General features: G+C 42.4%; 2 protein-coding genes across 3 annotated transcripts in view; one reads left to right on the top strand and one right to left on the bottom strand.

Moving 5' to 3' along the window:
* Positions 1-102: 102 nt before the first annotated feature.
* On the top strand, positions 103-3,331 carry LOC122566210. The gene is made up of 9 exons (XM_043723152.1): positions 103-873; positions 1,060-1,120; positions 1,271-1,417; positions 1,482-1,712; positions 1,809-2,105; positions 2,202-2,303; positions 2,388-2,545; positions 2,638-3,034; positions 3,119-3,331. Exons 1-9 carry the CDS (start codon positions 751-753, stop codon positions 3,322-3,324), a joined length of 1,722 nt encoding a protein of 573 aa, XP_043579087.1. The 5' UTR covers positions 103-750; the 3' UTR covers positions 3,325-3,331.
* Positions 3,330-20,832, bottom strand: part of LOC122566208 (proto-oncogene tyrosine-protein kinase receptor Ret) — a 33,745-nt gene continuing 16,242 nt past the window's right edge. Inside the window, exons 2-19 of one of the 2 annotated variants that reach the window (XM_043723145.1) lie at positions 19,565-19,786; positions 19,353-19,480; positions 19,142-19,277; positions 18,047-18,303; positions 16,840-17,011; positions 16,627-16,724; positions 13,178-13,458; positions 12,885-13,076; positions 11,837-12,015; positions 11,514-11,750; positions 10,757-10,859; positions 9,509-9,677; positions 8,516-8,820; positions 6,569-6,749; positions 6,354-6,483; positions 5,551-5,752; positions 5,291-5,469; positions 3,330-5,222 (exon numbers count right to left, since the gene is read on the bottom strand). In XM_043723145.1, coding sequence (XP_043579080.1) covers positions 4,795-5,222; positions 5,291-5,469; positions 5,551-5,752; positions 6,354-6,483; positions 6,569-6,749; positions 8,516-8,820; positions 9,509-9,677; positions 10,757-10,859; positions 11,514-11,750; positions 11,837-12,015; positions 12,885-13,076; positions 13,178-13,458; positions 16,627-16,724; positions 16,840-17,011; positions 18,047-18,303; positions 19,142-19,277; positions 19,353-19,480; positions 19,565-19,786 — 3,599 coding nt within the window. In that variant the 3' untranslated portion in view covers positions 3,330-4,794. The remainder of the gene's footprint in view (positions 5,223-5,290; positions 5,470-5,550; positions 5,753-6,353; positions 6,484-6,568; positions 6,750-8,515; positions 8,821-9,508; positions 9,678-10,756; positions 10,860-11,513; positions 11,751-11,836; positions 12,016-12,884; positions 13,077-13,177; positions 13,459-16,626; positions 16,725-16,839; positions 17,012-18,046; positions 18,304-19,141; positions 19,278-19,352; positions 19,481-19,564; positions 19,787-20,832) is intronic. The other variant, XM_043723146.1, reaches the window with a different exon arrangement.

Here is a 20,832-nt window from a genome sequence, read left to right as displayed (position 1 = left end):
GTGGATTTTATATATTTTGTCCTGAGAGCCGCAAAAGATTGAAATGTACTACGCTATGATATGTAATTTTGCCAAATATCTTTCTTACTTCATGGACTAACAAATTTTCAACAATGTGAACGATTTAGATAACATTATCAGAAAAAAATGCGCAAATATTCTATAAAATTTTCTTTTTTAAATTAGATAGTACGTTGTCTATCTATTTAATATTATTGTTATTTAAATCATTTACATTGTTGGAAATTTCTTAATCCATAAAATAATATATCTTATTTTGAATAATATATCTAAAGAATTTAGTAACGTGGATTATCTATATCCATCGTGCCAACCAACGTGTTAATCATCTTTTTCTGACTCGCTTTATATGGGTTTATACGACAAAAGACGATGATTCACAAACGAATCTTCGTTCTTTGTTTCTCAAGTATTTTTTCTTGTAATTTAGGATAAGTGGTTCGTTTGTAACGAGCTTATCACGAATAACTTGACACATTATTATCATCTGTGTTGAAAAGCATGTTAAACACGCGAGGTTGTGCTATTCTTCGGTAGAGTGCGTGTTTAAAGACAAACACGTAGAAAGCGTGTTCGTTAGTTTACATTGTGCAAAAATCGTAGTTTTTGAGGAAATGTAAATCGTTGTGATTGAATGTAATGTGTTATCGTGAAGATATGGAAAGTTGGGACAATCGTTGATGTCGGGTGTAACATAAATATGTTTACTTCGATCAAATTTTTTAATAGATGTGGTTGATTCGTAACTCTAACCTTACAATGCGGAGACTTGTCAATCTTGCGATGCTTCTTTGTTACTTGAGCAGAAGCGTCGCAGCTATGTATTGTTATCCAGACTACTGTCAGAACGTGGTAATTTTTCATTCTTTCAAGTCCTTTACAACTAGTTTCTCGAATTTCTAAATGTCTATAGTTGTTACAAAAAGTGTTGACATATATTCTTTTTCCAATGAAATACCTTGTTATCAGGCTCTACTGTAGTCACTGTATCTAGACTGAGTATTTATTATTAGGTTAAATTGTCTGTTTATTTTACAGACAAAATTAGTTGCTACTCCTGGTTTCCAATGTCTATTGACAAAAGTTCAAAGGAAAGGAGGTACGATATATTCATTAAATGCATTCAGCATCGGCTGTAGTGATTAAAAGTGTGATGACTTATATGGTGCAGCATGTATTTTTAATGTACAAGATAGGAGTCAGGAATCACGAGATAGGTATGCGAATTACTTGCTTTTCTTGTCGATAGATTGCACCAAACTCACGTTCGAAGGTTATAGTCGTTATCCAGCGGATGGCACAGCAGCCAAATTTAATTTACGTTCATACACGTATGAGGAATCTGGGTATAAACTAACAGCTTTCAACTTAAGCGTTACCAATGTGGACTTTCATGGTAAGAATCATAGAGTAAAGTGATTCTATTCTGCCACTTGAAATTCTTCTCTATTATTAAATAGGACTTGTTACACGTTATCAAAGTTTACTTGATGAGAACGAATCAGCATGTAGGTACATAGAACTTTATGGGAACGAAACCAACCCAGTACCGCAAGAATTGTATATTTCTTGTCCATTTTCTGATGTATCTTACGAATCTGTTCCATACCGGTTAGATTATCTCGTAACAGGAGAAAAGTATAACTATAGCAAAAGATACGTTTTCAATGTACCTGTGCACAGATTTATCGGTGAGTGTTTAGGACAGATATTTTTCATCGAAAGAAAATGAGCGGTCGTGTGTTTGTTCGATATTGATGGTTCCTCTTAAATCTGTCCTATCTCAGGAGAAGGTGTAAGTATAAAGGAATACAGACCATTTGTATATATAGATGTCTCTTATGCTCCTCTTCTTTCGTTGCACGTGCAACCACTGCCAGAAGTATATAATGTAACAGGGTATAAAATTTGGTTGATAAACAACGATACGGATTTCGTGAAAACATTCAATATGACCAGCGAACAAGATTTTCGCTACAATTTTACCGCGCACACCGGCGTGTTTTATTTTAAAGTTGCTCCCATGCATTCAGAGTGTGGCGACTATGGATGCGTGAACAGCACCACGCCTTTTATCATTATACGTAAGCAAAAAGAAATTTCCTATGCGCGTTTGTATTATCTGAAAATATTTTCTTGTTGACGTGGTTGTTAAGCATTACGGCAATTGTATTTTCCAGAGGAAACGTCTCATCGTTTATTGATCATGATTATTAGCACTGTGTGGATACCGCCCGTGATATTGTACGTCCTTTATCATCTTTACAAATTGTATAAAAAGGGTAAAATTGCAACGTTTGCAAAATATTTTTGTAAATACAGAGTGGCCATTGAAATTTATATGTTTGCTTCGTACTCTTTTGTAGAAGTATTGAAAAGGAAAGGGATACCGAAATGTTTGTTAGTCTACTCACCGACTCGACTGTCGCATATCAATGTAATGATCGAGCTTGCAAAGTATTTAAGAATTTGCGACGTTAACGCCATGATAGACATGCTCGACGTTACGGATACCACGGACAAAGTTAGTGCCAGTAACGGGACTATTTATTTCAAACGGCTCCACGTTTTCCCACGGAAATGTTTATCTTTTGGTTTGTTATGTTTGTAACGTAGGGTCCAGAATGTTGGTGCGATGCTGCGTTTCGAAACGCAGACGTCGTTCTTATCGCAACTTCTCCGCCGCCTAAGAAGCCTGCGGCATCGGCTATTTATCGAAACACCGGTAATTATCTTTTGAGACTGGTCAAAGAGAATCAGTCGGAGAAAGAAAAGCGCTATTATATCGTGCAATTGCCGTATTGTAAATCGGACGATGTGCCCGAGGAAACAAGGCATTTGAGGAGACTTTCTTTGCCAAAAGAGTTGCCTAAATTAGTAAAAATTATTCACAAGGTGGAACGCGTAAAATGTTCCTCGGTATCCGACCAGGAATTTCTGGACAGCGTGAAATTAGCGAAACTCGAGATTCTGAAGGAAGATGCGAACATTGCGAAAGACGAACGAGAAACTGGTCAGTTCTTTATAGATTCGTAATCGATCGCTAATTTAGTTAGTTCGAACGTTTCGTAGCGTAGCTCACATATTGGTGTTTTAGAAAGCCTTTTAACGTTGGAAAGGACGGAAATAGCAAATAATCGGACGTCAGCTGTGCTGGATGATAACGCAGTGTCTCAATCGTTTGCAACAAATATCGATGAATTAAACTTGCTCGGAGAAGGTGGAGAAGGTGAGGAAGTATGTACTCGTGAATCTTCGAAGGACGATACGTGCTCGTTTCGTATCGACGAATTGAACTTGTGACTTCGTTTCAAGTACATCCTTTATTCATAACGTTGTGAACAAATTTTACTTGCGTAAGTTAGGTAATTTTTTAAGATGTAAGACTTTTTTTTATATATATACCGATTTAATTTAATAAACGCCAGTTTCCTTTTTGTTACCATACAGCCCCTCGTGTCCATTTATTGCGAGTTACGTCTTACAATTCTCCATTCGTTGAGTCACAGGTATATTAAATATATATCTTTTTACGTATGCATACATTGCACACGCGTGTATATTTTAACACGATATTAACGATGGTATAATGATAATAGTTGGAATTCACATGGCACGTGCCTGATCGTGCTAAGAACTATTCGATCCATTGGAAGTAAGCAAATATACAGTGTTATATAACTAAATTTGTACTTGAACGCTTGCGTCATAAACGGCAAGTGGCTAATTAATACAACGAAATGGAATGCGCTGCTTTGTACAAGTAAACCAAAAAGGGGTGAATTCATTCACCGAGGTATAAAAAAGCAGTCTTGTTCGAATACGATTACATCGACCAACAACTAGGATACTCAAGTTTACCGCCTCTTTGAGTGTATCGTCGAATCACCGTTTCGTGCAATTATTTAACAGACGGTTCACCATAAAATGAATGTTAAAAGCTGGAAGCCGCTGCGAAGAAGGATTTAACTGGAAGTTTAAAAGTTTGACAATTTTAGTAATTAATATTAATCATTACGATCTTTCGTTTCTCGTTCGATCATTTGTTACACGATTGATCGTGAAATTATTGGAAGGCGTTTACAGAGTTAATTAAACGTTAGTCAACCTTTAGGAACGTAGCTTTCGTCAATGAGAAGCCATTTATTTACTTTGTTCTTTTTCGTTCGTTTCAATCCAATCGCTTGTTAGCACATAAATGACGAAACGAATAGGAAAATTTCCATCAAGGTTTGTTTCGGCAATTTGGATAGCTTCGAGCATCGTTCGTCGAACACTCTGTATCGTAAAAATCCAAGAGTATATAAAGCTGTGACAGGCGTCTTGAGTAAAAGGACTCGTTAATAATTTCTAGTATAAATTACACAAAGACCTGGCCGTTTACATGAAAATGTAATGTTGTATATCGATTTCCATATTATATACTATCACCGTTAGTATACCGTTCTTCAGCTCTTATCTCCTGAAGCGCCGATCTATCTATTTGGACGTACGCTATCCGCATCTTTTTCTGATTTTCTAGCGTTGCAAAGTTCATCGTTTCGTATTCTTATATGCGACACGTATGCCCGACAAAAAGAAAAAGAAGGCACAGTATCGAAGGTGTTTGTTGCTCTCGATCGTTTCAACGATCACGTTCCCGTTCGTTTCGTAATGGCATACTCGTCGTACGCTAGACGATACTCCTCTCGAACGAAGGAAAGACGCGATTTGTCTTCTCGAATTTCTAGATCATCGATATTTCACCCTCTGGTCTTCACGCGTCTCACTTCCTCAATTAGAGCGAGCTTCATCGTTATTTTCGTTTCTATTGGCGAAGACAAGTAGTTCTTCTACTTCTGTCTCTGTCTCCGTTTCTACTTCCGAGGATTTCTTGCCTTCCATGTCGATGTAGGATTGCGAACGTTCGTTCGTCGGCGTGGCTAGATCGTTCTCGCTGTTGCTGGTGACGCTGGTGTTTCTCAATTTGATAGGACTCTCGTAGTGATTCGCGCAGAAGCTCGGCGGTGATTGATCGTTCACGTACAACTTGGCGGATTCCTCGGGGAATGTTGCTACGGATTCTTGCCACAGGGCGTGGAGTTTGTCGATTTTGTCGCACTTTGTCACCGGGTCGGAACACGGTTTCTCTAGATAGTTGACAACGTTCGTCCTCAGAGTATCGATTTCGTTGCCATCGTCCATGTCATCGTTACCAGAACCTGCGGCAACAAAATCTTTCGTCATACTGAAACTAGACGAGATGAAACGAAACGAGAGAGATACGTACTGCATGGACTGTCCAACGCGTGAAGCGAAGCAAAATAGGCCTGATTGTGAACGGTTCTTGGATTCAGGTCCAAGTATTCGACGCTGTCCTCTAACATCTTTTCCCAATGACTGGTAAGTTCTTTGAAGGGAGGCCTCATTGCAGGTTCTTGATGCCAGCACGACATCATCAGCTTGTACCTGCGAATGGTGTGCGCGTACTCGCGATAACTTTCGAGTTATAACTCGCGATGGCTACTCTCGAAAAGTCGGACTACTCACAACTGTTGCGAGCAATTCGCTGGTCTCTCCATACGGTAACCGGCTTTGAGTAAATTGTAGAGATTATGCACGTCCACCCCTGGATAAGGAGACGCGCCCAATGTGACCAGCTCCCAAAGAAGAACACCGAAACTCCAGACGTCAGACTTGCTCGTGTAGACGTGATCCGCAAGGGATTCTGGTGCCATCCATTTTACCGGCACTAGGAAAACACGCATTAAAGTATATACGTTGGATTAAACGGAGATTTAGCTGATCGCGGATGATGCACGTTAAAACTGTCTTCTTCCTAAACCTCGTGAAGATTTACGAGCGCTAGATTTTATGCAGACGAAGAACGAACCGCCGCAAGAGGAGTCTAGTTGGTTCTAGTCGATTCGAAAGCTTTTGAAAAAAAGTAACGCGCGTTTTGGCGAATAAAGTGACGTATAATAGAGAATTGAGAAGATGATCAGACAAAGGAACGCGGATCTGATTATTTCTGATAGACCTAACACGATCATACAAGAGAAGACAAGAAACTTTATATATAAGTGGTACGTTATTGTCATAAAATATCATAGTTTCACGAAACAGAATTATTGTATTTGATACATTTGAGCAGCGAGTAAATGTTTATAATATACATTCCAGAGTACGTAACTGTCAGCGTAACTGTCAAATAAATTACTTAGCAACTTCAAACTACAAAGAAGACCATGCAGCAACTCATGATAGTGAGCGATAAAGAGCCTGCCCTATGCCTGCCTTGCTCCTAAACTAATCATTTCGCCCGCTAATCGTTTTTCCAGTTCTGCGCATACCTCGTCCTTTGCTGCGCTTCAAGTACGCATCATCTTCGTAAACGTCCCTCGTCAGGCCAAAATCCGAGATCTTGCAGACCTTCTCGGTCGCAAGCAACACGTTCCTGGCTGCAAGATCTCTGTGAACCAACTGAACAATACGGCGAAGCGATACAGTTAGTGTGGACTTCAACGAGGTGAGAAAACGGGCTATCGCCGCGGATTAAGGGATTTACCTTAATGTCGGCGAGATAGGCCATTCCTTTGCTGATCTGCCAAGCGAAGGAGAGGATGTCGCGTGGCGTGACCGTGTACATGGACCTTCCATCCGCTTCGCAGGAAACTACGTTAGATAAGGACGAACATCCACCGGCTCTAATTTCCGATTCCAAGTGTCGGCTACGCCTCAAATAATTCCTGCAAAGTTCCCGCATCCTGCGTTACAGCTTGTTCAGGCTGTGCGCTACTTTTACCGAATCGATAATGATTCCGTAATAAATCCCGAAAGTAACGTTCGCACGTTTCTACATTTTCGCCATTCACCTCCCAAATATACGATCAATGGATTCATTATAGCTTGTAATAACTATTATTGTGTAACGATTTATTCATACTAGGGCGAATCGTTCATTTACCGAATCAATTCTTTGTCTCGTATAGTAGCACGTATGTACATTTCATATGGGTGTACGCGAGAAAGGAGCGTTCAGACGATCGGTGTCATTGCCAATATTTAAGGTTTTCAATACTGTATTGACAATATATATCGATCGTCTAGAGTCTAGAGGCTCCCTCGCGTACGATAATATCGAGTACCTTAAATATTGACAACTATATTGATCTGAACGCTTCTTCAAATCACCGATTCGATCACGTTCAACATTCGATTTCGTTTTGTACATATGTACGAAGCGATTCGGCAATAAAACCGAATCTGCTCCGTTTTTTATCGTGTTTGTAGGAGAGTAAACTTGCTCGTAAGAACCGTACAACGTGGCGCTCTTTGAACCAACGTGAATTTTGTTTTTGTTGTACAACTAGTTTTCGATAGACGTTTTACTTGAAATTTTAGGACATACGCTTGTCACGTTGGAGGTCTTCGTAATCAAAAATGACAATTAACTAGAATTTAGAATATGTATGCGCCGAAGAAATGTAGATTAATTATTTTACAAAGTACACTGCGCAGAGCTAAATCTATCAATAACGAAGAAGTTAGGAAGCCACTTATAGTTGAGGATTATAACGATACTAAAAACTCAATTGATGTCCTTGATTAGACGATGGTTGCGTGCTGTTCAACCAAAAGGGAATCGAAGATATGGCCGATGGTTATCTTGTTGGAGGTATCAGCATATAACGTATACGTTTTGTTCGCTGTAATTGAGCGTAACTGGAATAGAAATAAACTTTAGAGACGACCACTATCTCTGGGAAAATTAGGAAATGCACAAGTAACGTTATATACGCAAGAGAGAAAACGTCCTCCGATAACATTATGTTCAAGAGAAATTTTTAAAAAGAGTCAAAAACAAACTGACGTGTCTGGAAGCTTTGAAAAAAGGATAATGAAACTTTTGCTGAAGAAACATTTAAACGTCGCTCTTTTGTACACAATGTAAAAAATTTGTTTGCATCTTATTATTAAATGGAAAAAATATAAAAGCCGAATTCTTAGTATTATAATTAAAAAATAATAATGCATAACTATGCTTATCCTGAATGTTTTCTTTCCATTTAATATTAATGGTGAAAAGTGACTATGAAGACCTTCAACGTTACTTCAAGCAATTTTGCGCTGGTTAATATCGTCGATAGGACAAAGATCTGCTATGTAAGATAAAACATTAGATGCGTACAAGGATAGAAATTTAAAAGAAGCCGCATAAAGAGAAATATATAATGTAATAATACGGAGACTGGAAGAAGCGAGTCGCGCGTCGACACGGCCGTAACGCCGCGTCGCCGCCTGTTTGTCGCCGTTTGTCTCTTCGCGTTTAAACGAGCCCGTCCCTCGTCCGCGTTCCATGAAAATGCGAGATGCAAGAAGAATTCAATTAACGCGACGCGACGAAGGTTTTCTCGTGAAGCGGTTATCGTCCGACGATTCTGGGCGAATCTCGTTATGCGGAATTCCATTCCGCTCCGTGGACGTGCAACAGCAAGCAAGATTACGTACTCACCGCAACGAGCCAAACTCCGCGAATTCGATGATGAGGTAGACCGGCGCTCCGGGAGTGGTGCACGCACCCAGCAACCTGATCACGTTCGGATGTTGAGCTTCCTTCAACAGTTGATACTCGGACAGCAAGTCGGCCAATTCGGATGCGCACGCGTTCTCCTTCAACGTTTTCACCGCAACAGTAGTAGCTCCTGGAATTCCACTGATGTCGATCGCTTTGGCGCGCAACACGCGGCCGAATTCTCCTTCGCCGAGCACTTGTTCGATGGTCAATCGCGCCCGTGGGAATTCCCATTTAGGATCCGGCTGGAGAAATAGTTGAACGAAAACGATTCAACGTCTTTTCCGACGTTTCCGTTGCACCGTTTTTCTCGTTTCATGCTTTACGACGATTTTACCGCTTGCAATGAACAATGCGCGAAAGAGGTAGGAACAAAGTCCATCAAAGCGTCAGTTAGCCATTTCCGTTCTTGTATCTTTGTTGCAACGTACCGTGAAACGCACTAAACACGTGCGGTAACGGTGCATGTGGTTCCAAAGAAAACGAAGTACGATCGAATGAAATATTTTATTTAATTTAGCAGTAGTTATTTAATTTAGTAGTAGTAGAAATATTTTATTTAATTTAGTAGAACTGTCCACCACTACTAAAGTATGAAATTTTGTATCAAGGAAATTAAAGCGCGAACAATAGGACAGAGTTTATAACGCGGTAAGATTTACAAGCTTTAATTCGTCATTGAAATCTGTAATAATGCATCGTTGTAGATCTATGAAAAATGAAAAATTACGTCGTTTTGACTATCTAGACTCGTTCCGTGGTAGTTCTAGAGTTAGCGTACGCGAAATTGTACCAAAGGATAGGTACAAACGATCGCGTACAAAGTTGCAACACGGTGAGAGGCAAAGAATTATATTCGTCGGTCAGATGAATCCTGAGCTTAGCGTAGGAGTAACGAAAATGGATGATTCGAGGCAAAGAGTCGCTGCTTACCGGACACGTTTTCGGAAGGAGAAGGTGACGATTGGCTGCGGTGAAGGTGTCCAAACCGATAAGCAAACCGTCGCCTCTGTCAATGTAGTCCGAGGATAATATGCCGACTACGTTCGAGTCATCGTCGACTCTTTGTTTTCCGTTCCGTCGAGCTTTCTTCGCAGCCAGTCTGAAAGGTAAGATCCTCTCATCGATCATATTGCCGTGCCGTGACGACTTTTAAACTCGGGATAGACGCGGCAAGTCGACGATCATTTCGCGAGAAATATCTACGTCGGCCAGTCGTACCCATCGACGAACGTCAGTCGGAATATCCACTGTCAAACTTTTACGAGATAAACGCGCGCCAACATCCACGCGGATACGACGAGGAAGTTTCTTCAATTTCGTGTGCAGGCAAACTTTTAAGCTCGCTTTCGTGTAATATATCGGCTGTATATCTCGTCTTGAAATAGAGTGGAGGACAAAGGGAAGTTTAAAGCGAAAAAAGGTCGTATAAAAAACGTCACCACTTTAGAAAAAAAGCTGCGATTGACAAGAACGATTAATTACGAATAGACGTAATGATATAGGTGATCGTTACCACTTAAAAATTATTCAGAAATGTGAAATCTGAGAATGAAAAACTGCACTTAATATGAAAATATATAAAATATTCAAAGCGTAATACCTGTCACAGTATTTGCTAGGTAGAATAAATCTCTGCCTGGGTGCTACTCTTTTAGTCGTATTCATAAAAATATGAATTTGCATAAATATCCGCAGCCTGGTCGTATGCAAATACGCATTTCAAATTTCCTTCTGTCCGCCACCGTTTGTGATAACAAGTTTTTATCGTAGAATCGTATCGATACCACGGGCAATCGAGCGCCGATGCGCGTGACAAAAGAAACATTTGATTCTGAGCGGCTCGATACGCGCGGTCGTCGTTCCTACCGATTAAACGTCGTTATCGAAATACTGGAAAATCGGATTCGGGCAGGAATCCCCTTTCTTTCGAAAACCCGTTGTTCGGTGGCGGATCGAACGATCGACGTGACTCGAGCACAAAGCGCTCGTTCGAGAGTTATCTAGAATTTGGCCAGCTGTAATTCCCCAGCTGTCGTGAGAACTCGTGTTTCGTTCTCGTTTACGCAAACATCGCGTTAATACGAACGCTTAGCCTTTGGTCATGTTTCACGCGTTTCGACTTCTTTCATCGCCGGTGTTATTATGCAAAACCATATAATTAATTTACCAGCTACCTACCTGTATCTCGAAGTGACGAAAGAACCGATGATCGCTATCAGCACCAAGAAACTGCCTCCTATCAGGCATATCATGCACATAGGTCCACAAGGTCCTTGAGATACTACGTAAAAAAAAAAAGAAGAAGGAGTTTAATCCTGTTGCGATCCTACAAGTTTAATCTCTTAATCTTACTCTTCCTTTAACAAGCTAAAATATTTTTACTATTCGAAAAAAATAGTATAATATACACGGTAAAAGTTTGTTTCTCCGAACCCCGTTTATACGAACCAGTTGTTTTTTTATCGTCAGTTATGCGAACTCTGTGACCGAGCCTTCGTTATTCGACCTACGCTCGAGCGTACTTTCTCTTATACGAACGTGACTTCCGAAGTCGTACGCGTCCGTGTGCTCTATCCGAAGCTGATACATAATTGGACAGGATCTGTGACGAAATTGTTGTTCAGGCTCGGTTATCCGAGCGTCAGCCTCTACTATCTCGAGCTAGAAATTGAATAACAGCAGCTGATAGGTGTAGCAAGCGAGCCTCTATTATCGGAAACATTCTCAACCCCGATTGATCCGGATAAACGAAGTTCTACGATACTTAAAAAGCGCCGGAATCACGCACATCGACACGTTGTCGATATTCTTTTGAGTTTGCCTGGAACTCGAGAAATTTAGGACAAAACAAGAGGATCGGGTGTAGAACGATCTGTAAAGAGCGCAGCGGGATTAATGCGCGAAGCAACGAGGGTTCAGTGAATGATCGTGGAACCTTTTCGGGCGCCGGTCACCACAATCTCCTCCTCTATGTCTCGCGATTTCCCGCCTTTTCCATCTTTACCCTCCTCTCCGTCCTTTCCGTCCTTGTTGCCTCTCCCAGGATTGTCGTTTTGCGTGCGGAAATGATCCACGTTGCACGTGCATTGCAGCACATCGTTGCACGCGCAAGTTCCCAAGCCGCTCTTGATGCCGCGTCCGTTCTTGTTCATGTGAGCGAAGTGGACGTCCGCTGGAACGTTAAAATTGATTATCGCCGATGGAAGCGTTAGCGAGATGCGAGAGCAAGAATGCAAAAGGTAAAAGAACGAAGCTCACATTCAACGGTGCAATCCTGGGGACAAATGCGAGGATCCAGCCGTTCGAGCTCGTCGCACTGGTTATCGGGACAGTGAGACAAATCCGGGGAACAAGTTGGGTAGTACTCGGACATTATGGAACCCTGGTTCGGACGTTTGTTCCATCTCCAAACGCATTGAGCGGAAAAGTTGCCCTTGCTGAAAATCCGACCGATTGCAAGATCGTACGACGAATTAAGGGGAAGCGGCCAGAAAGAAAGGGAGGAAGAGTGAGAGTGAGAGAGAGAGGGAGAGAGGAAAGGGACTGTTAGAATTGTTGTTCGTCGAATGTCTTGGACATGTAACCGGTCTGCAGTTATGGTAATGAATTTACGAAGAGAGAAACTCAACGACAGATTGCGCGATTGGTAATGACAGGTATGAAGAGAGCATGGGTGTGAAAGAATGTGAGAAGGCGAGTTACGTTAGGAGTTACGAGTAGAATCTATGAGAGGCAGCGTTACATAATTTTAGAAGAAAGTTCATATATATTTATTATGGAAATATTAAATTCCGCTCGGAGTCGACAGTGGCAAAACTAAAAAGATGTAAATTTTAAAGCAGAGGCTTTCTGTAATTTACAGAGAAATCCTCGCTAGTCGTTTCAGTGACGTTATAAGGCGGCTGACTTATCGCGAGATAATCACGAAATAATCGATTCTTATTAAACGAGATAATCAATGCACCATATGCGCGAAAATAATATAATCCTAGTATAATAGTATAATCCGAAAATAGCGTTAGGAAATAAGACGAGCCAGCGTTATCGCGAAACTAAGGCCAAATTGATAGCTATCATAAACAGTAACTTTACCCTGTGGCGCAAAACTGGCGAAATTCTAACGCGTACCGTTTCGCATGATGGAGATAGAAACATAACGCAGATCTTTTATTCGATAGAAGCAAATCCGGACATTTTTCTAGTTGTCCCATCGTCGTTGCCGAGCAGCGAAATATTACGGAATATTACGTATATTGCGGTATATTAAATTCCTACACGATGTACACGAAAGGAAGGCGATCGTCACCTGTAAAATCCGCTGGCAACTCCGCAACTGGATTCGCAGTCCTCTGGCGTTTCCGCGTTGGCGCACGAATGCAACCGGCCGATCTTGCTATGGTTACACGTGTCTAATTTCGACATTGACACGGCCGATAAATTGATCTTTACGGTTTTGGAGGAGATCGGACGATCTTTCGCGTTCCATTTCACTTTAAGCCTGAAACATCGATCCATAGATCGAAACGTCGAAATGTTTTACGCACGATCGTGCGGATCGATCGCGGGTCAACAAGGTTCCTACGTGCTGTGATCACTTACACCAAATTAGCTGGCTCCGTTTTCAGCAGATCCTCGTCAGCGACGTAGATTATACCGCCCTTGTGAGTAATGGCGAACGCGTTCGACCCGTGAACGTTGAAAGTTATCGAGGTGGGCGGTTCGCTGGTTGGTCTCGCGACTCGGGTGTAACGAGATGCGAGCCGTGCGACTTTCACGATCGAGGGAAACGTGAAGGATTGCTGTTTCCCGGATGATATCGGCGACACGGTCGTCGTGGTCGTTCGATGTTCCGGTCCGTAGAAAGTCAGTGTAATGTTCAGCTATCAGCAACAGACGTAAAACGTGTGATATCGTATTGTAGTTTCTTTTTTATAGAAATATATGCGGTAGGAGAAGTTTAAATTATGATATACATAGGTATATGTAGGTATGCACAGGGTGTTTCGTTTATCTCGTACACTTTAGTATCTTTGTTACTTTTGCAAATACAAAAATACAAAAAATGGAGGTAAAAGTTTAGAACGAGGAATATTGCGGTTCGTGTCTTTTTCCCCTGCTAGTTATTTTTTCTTCTTTCCTTTTTTGTTCTTTCAAGTTTCCAAGGTCATCGACGATTTTGCAATAATAACGGCACATCTTTATGCGATGTATTTCAAACGTGTAGATACGTCGAGCTTGGAATAACTTCGAGCGGAGAATTCATGATAATTCGAAGTGAGATAAAAAATTGAATATTTATTTATTTGTGCCCAAAATTTTCATCATTTTCCTAGAAATGTTTCGGAAAATATCGTACAACCGCGTGCATTCCCGGGCAAGAAAGTCGAAATTAAACGAAACGAGATAATAAAAGTAAAAAATGTTCAGCTATCAGAAGCAAGCCTCGCTCTCTTAGTCACTTCATTTGGAAATTCGTTACCTCTTCTATCAAATTCGCAAAGCTGCGCGTGGGTAGTTATGCAAATTGGAATCCAGGATCCTAGAGGTATTTGTCTATGCAGTGTTTCGAGACTGAGAGTGACCTTTCACCATGGAATATGGAATGAGAAGCAGCTTTTAGTGGGTAGTTCGCCCAACATCTTAGACAATGTCACATAGCTAGTGATTGGATCGATACCGATATTACGTATTGACAATACTCACACAATTCGGTACCAAAGTACTCGATATGAGACATCGAAATTTTAGATATCTCTCGGTATGACGCGGTTATACGAAACGAAGAATTAACGCAAAATTGGTGATTAATGCGAAATTAGGTTCCAAAATCAATAATTAATTTAATTACGTATTGATATTATTTACGTTAGTCATAGAAAATATCGACTTTTTCTTTGGGAAGCTTGGAGTTGCTACTTCCTTATAGCAAAAAAATTGCAATTGCCGAGTGCAAAGGATTAATATTCTACGAACTAAAAATGGATTCAAAATTTCGATATTCAAAAATTCCATGCGCAAATCTGAGACGGCGCGTGACGCTCGCTTCGGTAAGAGGCGTCTCGAACGACGGTGCTTGCACTTAAAAATTCCTGCAAATAACTGCAATTAAAAATTTCTCCAATTTCTGCAATTCTCGAAACGTGGCGGAGCGGAATCGTGTCGCAAGAATTCCGTGCCACGCGAGGGATATCTGTATTTGGTATCAATCGTCGATATCGATTCTTCTTCGATCGACGTCGAACCGATACTGTACCGAATCGGACATCTTTCGATCCCTGAAGAAATTATCGACACTTGTTTAACGCGTATACTGTAATTATAAATCATAGCGTAACTATGTAACGCATATGGAAACATCATATTCATTCGGAAACTGCATATATGTATTATTGGATTGGCAACTAAATGATTGCGGATTTTGTCAACGCCACCTAATGACAAAATCCGCAATCACTTAGTTGCCAACCCAATAGATACGCAGCCATGGGTCCGATGTGTCGCCGCACCGGTTCCCAGGCCTCTCTCGATCGCAACCAGGACGGTCATCGTGGAGGTTTTAGTCGGTTGGAGTCCGGCACTACCACGCCGCTTTCCCCAGAAGCGGCCTGGTGTCCGTGCGGATTTCTTCCACGTTAATAAAGAAAAAAAAGATAGGTAGACATGGTTGCAGTGAATGCGTATTCGAATAAAGTGACGGGTGAAATATCCGATGGCTGCGGTGGATACACTCGTAAAGATCTATTACATATTATCATATTTGATTGCATCGATTTATTGAGTTTGTCAGAGCGTGAATTCGTCCGTGATACGATTTTACTGTAGCCATAGTCTGGTGAATTTTCCTCTTCTCGCGTAACAAGACAAAAATAATGGCTGGTATTCAGGAATGCTGGCGAAAGTAGAGAAAAATATTCATCGTCGACTGTTTTCGATTACAAATTCGTTTAGCCAATCGAGCGTGAAACAGACGCGGCCATGAGCTGACTTTGACAGGATAACGCGACGCGGAATGAAGAATTGTCAATCCGCGGAAAAAGAAAGCGGTGAAAACGAAATCCCGGCCGATTCGCCGAATTTTTCGACTAGTTTTTAGTGGGCGTTTACGCGAGGCTCGGTTAAACGTTGAAATCGGAAGTTCTGCTCGGAGATAATAGGCAGCTTCCGCCCACGCGTCCGCCGCCGTGCAATTTCTCGACGCGGAACGATCCCATTAATTTTCCTTTAATCGGCTCCTCGAAACCGCACCCAGCCAACACTTTCGCAGCCTTTGCCATCTAATTGTTTAACGAGTCGCGATTACGCCAATGGATCCGTGCCAGCTGGGACCAGGAAGATGTTGTTTGATCGCTGCCCTCCTATTTGTTATCGGGAACTCGTTTCGAGATACGAATTCACGGCTGAACATCGGACGTGGAATTTGCATCATCGAAATTGCGAAAGAAAAGTTCGAACTAGGTTGGAAACAAGACCGCGCGTATTTCTATCGAGTTTCTCGTTAAGAGCACCTTCATCGATGCGGATAATCGTTTGTAGACCACGAACGTTTAATTCCAATTTCATACTTCTATTAATATAATCAAGGAAACGAATGCAATCCTAAAGATTTATTTCTTCCAATGAACGTTATGAAAAAGTACTTTGATTTCGATACTTTCTATAGTTTTGCATATATCGTTTCGCACAACATCAACACTAAGTTTACCAGGCTCGGTAAAATTTCAATTCAGACCAGCTTCAAATTTAATTTAAAATTGTACATTCATCTAACTTTTGTAATTCTTATATCAACGAAATTTGAGAAATTGATTAATCGGATAATATAAGTACAATTTTAACTGAAATTTTGAAACCGCTCGTTTGAGTATTAGCGCAAAAATTTCTCACGAACGCACAAAAATCCGCGGTCTAATCGTCCAGGACGAAATTTCCCGAATTCTCGCTCGCTACCATTTCGGTTTTCCTGAATTTTCTTCTTCGTCTCGCGGCTCTCAAAGAAGACACGCGTTTCTCTCGTTCGCGCCCGCTGTCTGCGATAGACCGAGACTCACCGTGTTTTCTCCGTATCCTGGGATCAGAGACTCGTCCTTCACTTGCAGGATCACGCGATACGGAGACTTTGGCAGAAGAGTGGTTTTCGCTGATATTCCTGTAACGGAGGAAACAGAAATTTACTCGATGCAGACAGATCCTTATCGAGAAAGAAGCGAGGACGATCGAACTGTAGGGAAATACGTAGGACTCGTTCGTAAATATCGACTCACTGGTGAATATGGCGGTGTACGGGATCCCTCTGGGAACTTCGATCGGCAAAGTGTTATGGGAGACGTTAAAGGCGTCGTGAGCGTCTCCGAGCATACGGACGCTGTAGCGATTACTACTTTCCGCGTCCGCGTCCTTCAGTATCAGCTTGTTGTCGTCCACCAGTTTGTCGCCCTATCGACACGACACGGATGACAAGATTTTTACGCGAATAGCGAGAAAAATTTCGCCCTGCCGGGCGCGGGAGCGACACGAAGGGACGTTAGGAGAAGCGGGAAACGCGGGAGGATAGGCGGCGAAAGTAGAAAAGAGATTCGGGCTTAATCAAGATCAGACCCCGAAGGGGTTTTCCTTGCCAACGATTCTTCGAGACGGTTCCGTTGTCGCGTTCGTCGCTTCCGTGTCTTTTCACGCTGCAAACAATGCCTCGTGATCGCTGCAACAATGCGCCACTGATTAAGTCGACGACTTTTTAAACGATCCGTCGTCCGTTCGCTAACGAGATTTGTCTTCTATCGTCGTAGTGCGTGTCAATGTATGTAGATATATGGTTAGATATATGGATATATGGTATGTATGTGGTTAGTGCAACAAGCAGACGCGTAGTGCAGATGTAGGAGCGCGAAACGTTCCGAGGAGCGAATAACGCGGATGTAGGAATGAATTCTTCCCGACTATCCAGTCGGATTGTGCGAATTCTCGCATAATCGAATGGAAATATTCTACCGCTGTTTCCTAATTTTGTAGCATTGACGGAAAATCTTGCAGTACGTCGATTAGTGCACGCGACGATTCACAGTGAACAGCATATTCGACACTGTAAGCTGTTTGCGTTTGATCCGAGAGATACGTTGACTGGAGCCATCCAAATGGTTCGCGTGATCTGCAACGAAGCGAGTCTTACCGGCGAACGCGCAGGAATTGGCACCAGCGATCTAAACAGAGCGATTTCGATCTCGAGGATCGACCACGCTCCGGAGGTGCTCAGAAATTTGAAAACGAACATTTACACCGACTACAGGGGCAAAACGCCAAGTTTATATCGCGATGGTATTGGCGAGAAAACTGGCGAAATATCATCGACGACGATGGAGATCGCTTCGAGGACCTGTCTTCGTCGTTCACGAATGAAACTCTGATGGTACTCAAAAGTGGAGGACAATCCATTGCTACGCCTAACAAACAGCTCGACAGGATCGCGTCACTCACCGCGGTAAATTCTGGAAGAATCACGTCGATCGAGTGGTTGCCCTGCGCCATCGGTGGATTGTCGTCCTGATCCAAGACGTCGACGTGCAGCGTGTTGATCGGTGCGTACTGCATTCCGGTGATCTCGTCCCACACGATGCACTGAACTTGAACGGCGACTTGCGGCCCGGGGCCTCTAGGCGGCGGACCCAACGCGTCTCTGTCCAGGAACGCGTTCGCGAACAGCGTGTCGTTGGACGTGTGGAAGTATTCCGTGCCTAGAAATTATCGGACGTTCGTACGTTCTCCGCTACTTTTCCACGAACGCTTAACTCGCCTTCCGGGAATTCCAGGAGTTAGCGGCTCGTGCGCGCGCGCACGCGTTCGATGGATTTATTTCCTCGAGCGGGAGAGTCGAACAGATACACTCCCATTCGTAAGATATTAGGACGCTTACAGGAAACGAGATTAACTTTGAAAACGTTCAAGCTCTGGCTCAAGCCTTTAACAATATTTATTATCCCCTGTGGCTTGACTTGTGTATATTTGGAATTTATTATAAGGACCATGGAATCTCGAGGTAAATGAAAAATCGTATATTCGTAGAAAGGTAGAAATCTTATCTCTCCGTATAGCGACGTTGAACTTCTGCTCGTTTATATCCACTGTGTTGTGTCCACTTCGCGATCGTCGCTTTGATCAACCTTAGTAATGCATTCGTACTACTCAAGTTTCTATGATAATTCGAGGTTTCATCAAGCTTTTGAACAAACATCTCCGAGCCTCGCGTGTAATAAACGCGCGTGAACTTCTTCGCGGAGGTTAAGGGATTCCTGATTCATATTCATCGCGTTTCTCTCGCGACTCTTGCGAATAATTTTTACAAATTCATCCCTCCCCACCTCGAATGCAAAACCCTGATGGATCGATGATTTGAACAAACCATAGCATCCTACGTAAAATCGGTAAACGTCCTAATAGTTACGCGCGGGAGAGTATGTCGTTCCCGCTCGAGCGCACAGGGATATTCCTTCTTCCTGTCTAGAAAACGTGCTTCTCTATCGCCGAGAGATAGCTGACACGTGAGGACAAGGATGAGAAGAAAGGGTCACTTGCCGTTCAATAGCTTGTAGTCGGTTACGTGAAAATTGGAGCAAAGGTCGGTGTAAATGCCAGGTCCGAAGGTACCGATCATCGCGACCGGCTGATTTTCGTATATCCTATAGCTGGACGCGTTCCAGAAGCACATGTCCTGAAAACGAAACGACGTTGAACGGTAGAGCGACAGAGTCTCGCGAAATAGACCGTGGAACGACGATCTAATTACCAGAACGTAGTCCGCGCATTTGATTTCCGTCCCGTTAACGCGAGATGGTTCCACCGTGATTTCCAGGACGGCCTCGTTGCTGTCGTCTTCTTTCGCCAGAACGACGATCGTATCGGATCCGGTCGCGCCTTGGCAAGCGAGGAAACGAAAGACGCGGTAACGTCTGCGTTCGAAGCGAAACGCCTACATCGAAGAACATTTGCCACACTTACCTTTCTTTGAAAAACCGTGCAGTAGCAGGCTGTTCGTCTCGGAGTCTATGGAAACTGTCGGTTCGCGGGGCACGGTGACGCGATAGTTCACTCGACTCGGCTCCGTCGAATCGTTTCGAAGCGTCCTCAGCTCGAGCAGCTTCATCCTCCATGAAATGTGTGCATCGTCCTGCGCCAAGTACGGTATCCTTACGGCCAAGTTCGACTGAGGAAAGTAGAGCTCTGGAACAGAGAAGCGACGCCCTTTACCGAGTCGTTATCTGTACACGTAAATTTCGAGTCGCTGTTTATTACGCGGAATGGCGAGAACTTGTCGTTTTATTATTCTACGCTTAATTGGTATCGTATTCGGAATATAATTCTAGCATGCTTCGTTCCAATGTGTATCCTGCAATTTACATGATAATGTTCGTTACGGTTGTTCGTTATCGTATAAGATAATCGATTAAAATTGTGTAACCTGACTAGCAAATGTAATCTCTCGTGGTCACCTATGATCCGACGATAGCATTTAGATTAGGATTCGAGTCGCATCAATTGTTAAGATCATCGGCGACTACTATCGACTTTTGCGACAATCAGTCTGATACTCAAGGCTCCAATACCGCGAGTACTAGTAGTTTGTAAGTAAGTAAGCAGGTATTAGGTCGTCGGAAAAGTTTCTTTCGTTTTATAAGGAAATAATGGATGCGCAACATTGTCCGTTTTATATTATTTCATCGAATTACGTACGATCCATTTTGTTCTATCAAAATAAAGATCTCAACGTTCGACGGACTAGGCTTCATGTTTGTACAAAGATGCGTCGTTGTAAAAGACGTGTCTGTAAAAGAAAGATACTTCTCGGACAACCTAATAAGTCTGTTATCGGCAGTGAGACACTGATAGCCTGTCTCCGTACTAACAGAGTGGTTAAGAATGAATTTCTGAACAGTCGATCACGAGGGTCGTAGAAAGTTCTAAGTGAGTTCCTAACCACCAGAAATTGAACTAAAGACGATAAATCAACTCGCAGAGATGCCAGCCAAAAAGGGACGACCGATACTCGAACACCATAAGTCATACTTCTTGCACGAATACAAGAGTCAGCAATACAAGCGAGCCATCGCAGCTCCTGCGATGCAAAATGTTTTCGATCGCAAGACGAAAATAAACGCTTCGTCTTTGGCATTGTAAAGTTCAACGGTGAGGGTTCGCGTACGGTCAACTTCGTGGAAACGACTCGTGTCAAGGTGAGCGCGTTTAATCGATACACAGCAAGTAGTTAA

Source organism: Bombus pyrosoma, linkage group LG3 (genome assembly GCF_014825855.1).
Source record: "Bombus pyrosoma isolate SC7728 linkage group LG3, ASM1482585v1, whole genome shotgun sequence".
Classification (NCBI taxonomy): Eukaryota; Metazoa; Arthropoda; class Insecta; order Hymenoptera; family Apidae; genus Bombus; species Bombus pyrosoma.
This window is presented reverse-complemented; position numbering and strand designations above follow the sequence as displayed.

Coding starts and splice junctions, on each gene's coding strand:
- LOC122566210 (XM_043723152.1), top strand. CDS start 751: ATGTGGTTGATTCGTAACTCTAACCTTACAATGCGGAGACTTGTCAAT. Junction 1,713..1,808: donor ACCTGTGCACAGATTTATCG/GTGAGTGTTTAG, acceptor GTCCTATCTCAG/GAGAAGGTGTAAGTATAAAG. Junction 2,546..2,637: donor TTACGGATACCACGGACAAA/GTTAGTGCCAGT, acceptor TTTGTAACGTAG/GGTCCAGAATGTTGGTGCGA.